The sequence below is a fragment of the Pezoporus occidentalis genome, unplaced genomic scaffold, assembly GCF_034315485.1.
Source record: "Pezoporus occidentalis ecotype Australia unplaced genomic scaffold, CSIRO_AGI_Poc_V1 ctg3, whole genome shotgun sequence".
NCBI lineage: Eukaryota > Metazoa > Chordata > Aves > Psittaciformes > Psittacidae > Pezoporus > Pezoporus occidentalis.
Window position 1 is genome coordinate 14,331,307 of NW_026914940.1, and position 8,759 is coordinate 14,340,065.

General features: G+C 38.2%; 1 protein-coding gene across 7 annotated transcripts in view; it reads left to right on the forward strand.

Annotated features, from left to right (window-relative positions):
- The window catches only part of TRPS1 (transcriptional repressor GATA binding 1), a 216,732-nt gene extending 208,997 nt beyond the window's left edge, over positions 1-7,735 (forward strand). For all 7 annotated transcript variants that reach the window (XM_062627138.1, XM_062627144.1, XM_062627143.1 and 4 more), the window contains one exon: positions 1,497-7,735. In XM_062627138.1, the coding sequence (XP_062483122.1) occupies positions 1,497-2,558 (1,062 nt within the window). In that variant the 3' untranslated portion in view covers positions 2,559-7,735. The remainder of the gene's footprint in view (positions 1-1,496) is intronic.
- Positions 7,736-8,759: the final 1,024 nt, after the last annotated feature.

Consider the following 8,759-nt stretch of genomic DNA (forward strand, 5'->3'; position numbering starts at 1 on the left):
TTTCTTTTGATTCAGAATTTTAATACAAAGGAAAATCTTTTAAAATAGCTCTGCTGCCTAAAATGTAGTTAGTAGTTAGCCATTAAGGATAAATCAACCTCAGGGAAATAAATAGGTGAAAGAGGAGAGGAAGATGGCAAGTCAAGACAGAAACTAGATTTCTACAAATAATAAAGTGAGTGCTCTTCCAGCTCTGGATATTTTTATATTAATTCAAAGTTATGAATATATCTAAATTATGTGACATTGAGGATACAAATTATTTTGGATATTGACTGTATGCCAGAATTTAATCTGCACTTTAAAACAATATTAGAAAGAAAATTTCCAAATAAACATATAAGTGGAATACTATGTAGGGCACTTTTCTGGCCTCCAACCAAAATGGAATTATGTGTGCATTTGGATGAGACAAATGGCAACTGCCAGCACACCAAACTGAATGACTTTTAGGTAGTTTTTGTTGTTCTAACATCTTCCCAGTACAGCAGCTACTGATGTTACAGCACCATCTTTCATTCACATAGCATTGCCTTCCTATTGAGGGGCCTTTCCAAGAAGGCTGGCTGCTGTCCTTGTACTATTTTTATTAATTTTCTTTTACTTTTTCACCAAAAAGTATTTTCAATTCTCATCTAAGTAGGCCACCTACCCTGAGTTGGTGTGGGGAATTAGCAAACGGAAACAGAAGTCCTCATTTAATTCTTCTCTCTGTCCATTCCAGTATGCTCTTTTATTTACAGACCCTATTTTCCACATTTAGGGAATGACTTAGCACAACATTTGTAACATATAGAAGGAAATACAGTAGGGATGAAGGAGGGGAAGTTGGTACCAAAGTCCAACATAGAACTTTTGGTGCACAGGAAAAGTTTTCCTGGGCTTTCTTCTCCATCTGTCTTAGTCCCTTTCCAGCCACCATCATCCCACTCACCATCACAGCAGAAATGCAACCCTTTTGCTAGGTGACAGCAGTGGTGGTTTGCAAGCCCTGTATTTACTTGCATTTTCTATCAGTGTCAAAGGGGGTGAGTATCAAGGTAAGTGTTACTCAGTTCTTGTTACTGTGAGATCTATACAAACCCTGCCCAATATGAGCCCATTTGATATAGTGCATATTATAAGACTAGAGCATAGTGCCATGCGTCTCCCACCTCATCCCCAGCTCTCAGTACCCACTTTCAGCACATCTCCCCCAGAATTTTTCAGTAGTAAGGGTAATAAATGCCTTGACAGTTAGCATACTTCATGCCTTTTTAAGTAAAGAGGTATAATATGTTTAAGGTGGTTGACTTAGTTTGATAAAACAAATCCGAAGTTTACATTTAGCATGAGGGACCAGGAAACAATATTTGGGTTGAAATTTGGACATTCCCATAAAACTCTTACAATATACCTCTTCACAAAAGAAAAGATAAATTTGGGTGAGTGTGGTTTCGCAGATTTAATGTGTCTTTCTTTTTTCCTTTTGTTCATTATATGTGTGTTCCACGCAGACTCCCAGGCCTTTAAACATCATTAAGCAGAACAATGGTGAGCAGATCATTAGGAGACGAACAAGAAAGCGCCTTAACCCGGAGGCACTTCAGGCTGAGCAGCTAAACAAACAGCAGAGGGGTAACAGTGAGGAGCAAGTCAATGGAAGCCCCTTAGAGAGGAGGTCAGAGGATCATTTACCTGAAGGTCATCAGAGAGAAATTCAGCTTCCCAGCCTCAGTAAATATGAGGCCCCAGGTTCATTGACTAAAAGCCATTCTGCTCAGCAGCCAATATTGGTCAGCCAAACTCTGGATATTCACAAAAGGATGCAACCTTTGCACATTCAGATAAAAAGTCCTCAGGAAAGTACTGGAGACCCAGGAAACAGTTCATCGATATCAGAAGGGAAAGGAAGCTCAGAGAGAGGCAGCCCGATAGAAAAATACATGAGACCTGCGAAACATCCAAACTATTCACCACCTGGAAGCCCTATTGAAAAATACCAGTACCCACTCTTTGGACTTCCGTTTGTACACAGTGACTTTCAGAGTGAAGCTGACTGGCTGAGATTCTGGAGTAAATATAAGCTGTCTGTTCCTGGGAATCCACACTACTTGAGTCATGTGCCTGGCCTACCAAATCCTTGCCAAAACTATGTGCCTTATCCCACCTTTAATCTGCCTCCTCATTTTTCAGCTGTCGGATCAGACAATGACATTCCTCTAGATTTGGCGATAAAGCATTCCAGACCTGGGCCAACTGCAAATGGTGCCTCCAAGGAAAAGAGTAAGGCACCATCAAATGTAAAAAATGAAGGTCCCTTGAATGTAGTAAAAACAGAAAAAGTTGATAGAAGTACTCAAGATGAACTTTCTACCAAGTGTGTGCACTGTGGCATTGTCTTTCTGGATGAAGTGATGTATGCTTTGCATATGAGTTGCCATGGTGACAGTGGACCTTTCCAGTGCAGCATATGCCAGCATCTTTGCACGGACAAGTATGACTTCACAACTCACATCCAGAGGGGCCTACACAGGAACAATGCACAAGCTGAAAAGAATGGAAAACCTAAAGAGTAAACCTTAGCACTTAGCACAATTAAACAGAAATAGGTTTCCTTGATGGGAATTCAATAGCTTGTAATGTCTTGTGAAGACCTATAAAGCACTTCATATAGAGAGCATGCCTTATCCAATATTAAATCCCTTTTTCTTTTTTTTCTTTTTTTTCTTTTTTTTTTTTCCTTTTAAATGGGAGGGTTACCAAGAAAAAAGGAACAGTTTGATGGTGGCCAGAAGGGGGAGAAGATAATTATATGGGACATGGCCCACCAAAGCTAGCCAGAATGCAGTGAATCATGGCAAATAACCTTGAGAAAATTTTACCAGACAATTAATACCTTTGCTGTTGTGTAAGAGACATAACTGGCAAGAGTGCAAAGATGTGTATATGTATATACTGCTGCAGGGGTATAGTGAACATATGCACATTGTATATAAGAACTAGACTTGTGAAATATACAGATGTTAAAAGGTCATTTTCTTTTCTTTAATTGGGGCTAATTCTGCCCTACAACATGCCTTAGGATCACTTCATCCTCAAAGCTTTGGCAGCAATTTCATCTAGATGTTTCTCAGACTCAGCTGATTTTTAGCTACCATTTTATCACTACATTCTTTCTGGCACACTTTAGTCTAGGAAAACCATTTTGTGCAAGTGAAGTCTGACACAGAAGCCACACTCCAGGTTTAATTTGCATAGAACAAGGTAACCTGCTGTATTTTATTTTAATATATTTTTAATATATTACATTTCTAAACCTTAAAGTCTAAGGTTACTTCTCCACAGACGTAACATTGCTATACATACCAGTCAATCCCTTCAGTAGACTTATACCAGCTTTTGCTAAGTAGCATTAAATGTCTTCATAATACTTTTTAATACTTACAGCTTTTTCAAAACTATCCATGAAGGGAAAGCTCCTCAGCATAACTGCTCAGGGAAATAGGGCTAAATAACTAAATATTAAATAATTGGTTAAAGGTGCTGTTAGACGAGCCTCCATGCTTGCTACAAGGGTGTACAAGAACTGACTTTAATCATTTTCATTATAGTGTCCCAACCAGTAGTTTATTATTTTGCCACAGGGATGTAGAAGATATTACAAGCTACTGGATGCACTGTCAGATTAACTTATTTCATTAAAGAAGTTGGGAGAACAAATAGAAAAAACCTTATTTTTCTAGTAAATATTAATGTATTACATTTCAAATAATGGTGCCTGACATATTGAATAATTATTTTCTACAGTGTACGTATGCAACAAAGATATTCCATCATGCATTAGAGTCAGTTCTGGCTCTGCCTCGCTGTTTACATTTGCAAATGTAGCAAACAAGGTAATGAAGCAACTATTTCTATTGCAGTAGGTATCTTTTTTTCTGTGTGTGTGCATTAAAGTTGTAAACGATAACATAAAATGAATGAAATTTGTTGATATTAATGGTATGGAAAAACAAGAAGGAAATGAAAATATTTTTATGCCTACTTAGGAAAAAAAGGGTAGCACTATTCATTCCAAGTACTTTTGTATTCTTAAGCTCTTAACTCACATTGTTATGCTTAAAATGATAAACATATATCTTCTTTTTATTGCTTTGTCTGTGTTTCAGAAGAAACATTTCAGAAATTATTTTGATAAGTGCTGTTTGATGATGCAGCACTGATGTTTTATTGCATTCTGTAGTAGCATTGCACTCCATTTTTACAATATTACGCAGTTGCTTTTTTGTTTTGTTTGGGTTTGTTTCTTTTTCGCAGTGCAGGGTCTTAGTTCCTTATGGTTGGATGGCAGGTGTAGCTCAACTGGTTCATGAATGTTGCAGCGAATGAAGTTTAAAATGTCTTTCTGATATTATGTTGTCTTTTATTTCTCCATTCATGCATTTTATTTTTTAAAATGTTCTATAAAAATATTTCTGGACTAAGTCCTCACTTGAGATTATACGTAAAGGGTCCTATTCTGATCTCACTTACATGCCGCCTTTCTCAGATTTTCATGTAATTGAAACTAAAGCATCATAAAAACAAAAAAAAGTTCTTGTATTTAACTTACCTGAATCTCACCATTCTCCCTTCTAGAATTTGGTGCGCTTATATTTAACCAGATAGACAGGGAGGTGGAAGATACAAGGGGAGGTGATAGGAAATGCCTCATAGGGGTTGGCAAAAGGAAAACCAGGAAGGAACTGGCCTAAATGTTCAGCACTTTGATGGTCTTTTGAAAAATAATGTGCCTAAAGCAGCTGGCAACAAACATCACCGTGCATGAGAAGCACTTACACAGTTGATCACCAAAGGTCTTGCTGACCTTGGCAGTATTTTACGTGTTACGTTTTCACACAGATGAAACGTTATTGCGCAGTTTCTCTGATTTGTTAGGCACAGAAAGGCTATTGTTCAGCATTAGGCTTGCATTCCTTCCTGCTCCACCCATTGCTTCTATACTGGTGAGCAGCATATGGAAAGTCCCACTCAGTCTGTTCACGGCTGTGTTCTATAACCCTTCAATAGTGTTCTAGGTTAGCAAAGGATATTGGGCCACATTCTTCTTCTTCTATTTTTTAGATGAATCTCCAGCTTGTTACCAGTGCCAGACAAAGTCTGGTTATGTTTTTACTATTGTTCTCCAATAATAAGTTCTGACTTTTTTTTTGTGGATTTATTTTTGCTGGGTATTTTTAGTTTCTTCTTTTTTTTTTTTTCTGTGGGGACTGAAATAGATTGCCCTCATTTCGTTACGTCAGGGTCCAGTGTGTGTTCTTTTCAGCTTTTCCAAGAAACACGTTAGACTCACTAAGCAGTGATTTTTATCAGCTCCGGAGGTAGCTGCCTACCGGTTTTCAGTAGTTACTGGTTTGACTTACTTTATCTAAGACCTACCAGTTCCTGTGGCTTCTTCATTGATAGAAGCTGCATCTTCATGTCAAATAGCTTAGGGGGTACATGCACATTGTGAGACTTGAGCACCACCCTGTACTTCATTACACCTCTTGCTAAACTCAGAAGCAGAGGCCAATAACAGGAAATACACATATCGGGGTTTGGGGATGAGGAGAAATGAAATCTTATGAGTGCAAAGAACAAGACAGGTTTTTGAATGTTAGTATTGCACACATAGATGGTGCAAATGAGAATTGAAAGTTCATTGTTCTTGCCATGACATATTGAGATGTTCAAAGATTTCTGCTTTGTAAGAAATGGGATTTTGCCATAGCCTGTTCTCTTTGATTGGGCTGGGGGGAGCACAGTTTTGTTTATGAACAAAAGAGAGGTGACTCCCTCTCTCTTCCAGCCCCCATCACAATGGATATTAATAAAAAAAATAATTCCTGACATTGAAAAAGAATAATCTTATTTAATAACTCTCAGATGGAAACCAGTGTTAGCACACACAAGTAATTACTGCACCTGCTGCATTTCCATCAGCTTACAGAACCTAAACCTGAACTTCCAAAGAATCATTCTTTGTTCTCTGTTTGTCAGTGTCTGCAGGGTGTTGTACTTCTACTAAGGAATGGTGGCTTGAGATCTTAAAATGTATCTCAAATTGAACCACAAAATAAGTAGATGGCTCAAAACCAGAGGATTTGTGATACCTGTCATTAGTCAGATTGCAGAGCAGGAACAATGTTTCTATTAGCACTCTGTACAGAGGGAGTCATCATGAGACATCTTCTGTCAACTGGACTGCCTCCCAGCTATTCACTTCAGGGCTCGTGCCCCATAGGATAATGCAGCAGGAGATGAAGATATTCCAGAGCATAGTTTGTGTTCAGGTGTTAAACTCAAGAGTGATTTCCAAAATAAGTTTTGCACCTAATTGCCACTGTGCTGATGAAACTCCCACCTTAATTTTTCATGGACCATCCAGAAAGGAGGAGGGACATTGGATACTTGTTTTACCTAAAAAATGTACTGTTATGCACTGTGACAGTTTTAAACAGAGACAACATAGACACTACTCAAGAAGTTGAGGCATGCTGTGGGCAAGAGATTATTTTTGCAGTTAGAGGGGCAGCAAGACAAAAGAGACTGATGTTAATTGTATACAGTGCTGAAGCATTGTGGTTGTGCAGCAGGGAGACCTTATCTGGCAACCATGGATTAGTACTCAGTTCAGGAACAGACTTTCAAGTCCATCTTTGGACTGGGTAGTGTTGCTGTGTAATCATTACTACTTGCTTTATGTGCTAGGGATGTTGCCTACCATCTGCTTTTTGCCCAGGATGCCTAAATATATGTGTGTTCTTGCTCCTGTATTGATTTTTCTTGGCTGACTTAACATGCTAATTCCTAATACTGGTCAGGAAAAGCCAAAGAGATTAGAAGTTAACTTCTGTTCAGCCAGAAGGGTAGATATATTTCTTTCTGCTTCTGTGGAAACAAGTTATGCTTGGCAAAGAATAGAGAGCAATTTGTCAGCATATCCCAAATGTGATAGGTAAGTGAGAAATCCCTTCTAAACTTTTCTATAATGTTAAGATGGGTCAGGTAGAATGATTTACATAATTTCCTTACCTCAGAATAGGATCCATCCCCACAATTTTCCTCGCAATTTTGTTTCATTTAGCCAGCTCTGAAAAGCTGGTAGTGAGATGCTACCTAGATAGGAATCACATATACCCTGATTTACCTCTTTTTAAGAGGATAAAAGACAATAATTTAATGGCTGCCAGCCAGATAAGTACCAGTTTCATTTGTTTTTTGGTTACACATAGTAAAATAATATTCTTAGAATAAACATTGTAACAGCAACCACAGTTTTCCATTCTGATCATTTTGGCCTCTGAGCTCTATGTAGAAGGAGAACAGGAGAAAAGGAAACATCTCAAAATGCCATTGTGAATTTAGCTGATAGAAAATTCACCAGCAGGAAAAGGAAAAAAAAAAAAAAAGAAAAAAAAAATTTGTAAAGAATGACTTCATGTTGCTAAAAACCATCATTAAACTTGTAGCCCTGATTTGAATCTAGAATGTCGGCTCTTAATGTTTTGTCCTTACAACACATGGATGTGTTTTTTGTTCTGTTTTGTTTTGGGTTTTTGTTTTGTTTTGTTTTTTGGTTTTCATAGTGCATGTTCATTTCTACTCACAAACATGTTCTTGGTGTATTTCTTATGCAAACAATCTTCAGGCAGCAAAGATGTCTGTTACATCTAAACTTGAATAATAAAGTTTTACCACCAGTTATAAATCAGATTCATGTCGTTGTTTCTGGGGAGAATGTAATGTCATAGTATCCCTGCACCATTGCAGGGCTGGGAAGAAAATCTGGAGTTGAGCTGCTCTGAGGGCATGACAGGGCCTGACAGCATCTATGAGTAACGGATGGTGATTACTGAAAGGCAAAGGCAGCATTGCTCAAACAGTAAAGGCATGAAAAGAGAGGGGCTCCTTCAAAAGCAGATTAGCCCTACTGCAGTCCTTCTACATTAGGGACTAGATGTGATCCTAAACTCATTCAAGTTAATGACAGGATTTAGACTGAAAGCCTGTTTCAGTGGGGTTTGAACTTTTTTCAGTACTCTAGCAGCCTGGCATTTCCTTACTGGTTTTATTCTGCTGTCCAAAGATGACCAAATGTAGGAATAATTTTCAGATATCATTTAAGAAAGGCTAATACTGAAATGTGATCAGTTCCCCAGGGTTACCAATTGTACCTTTGGCACAAAGTCCATGGTAGTCTTTAAATACTCAGGACCATGCTTTCACATCATGACTGCAACTCTTCCAGGAAAACCAGCTTGCTCTCATCACACAGGTTACTGACCCAACGGTGACTCAAGAACAGAAAATACCACCTACAGTGTTGCCACCACCGCTTCCTGCAGCAACCTTGGAAATTTCCTCAGAGATCCCAAACTGGAGCACTGACCAAATCAGCTCAGTTTGGCATTTCTGTTGGGATGAGCTCACAGCCCAGGGTGGTATGGCTCCCAGCCATAATTTCCATTATGTTGTAATTTCCTTTCTCTATAGGTTTTGTCTCATGTTCATGGTTGAGAGACTGTTCACCCTCATACAAAATTATGTTTTAAAGTAATATAAAATTGTAAAATCTCTTAAAAATCTTAGAATACAAATATTCTGGAGTTTAATTTTAAAAACACCATGCCAGAAATAACTTCCCCCTGCAATTCATTCTTCCAGTGAATTCAAACGCAGACCCTATGCATTTCCAGTCTCTTTTTAATTTCCTGAGATTAATAAAAATAATA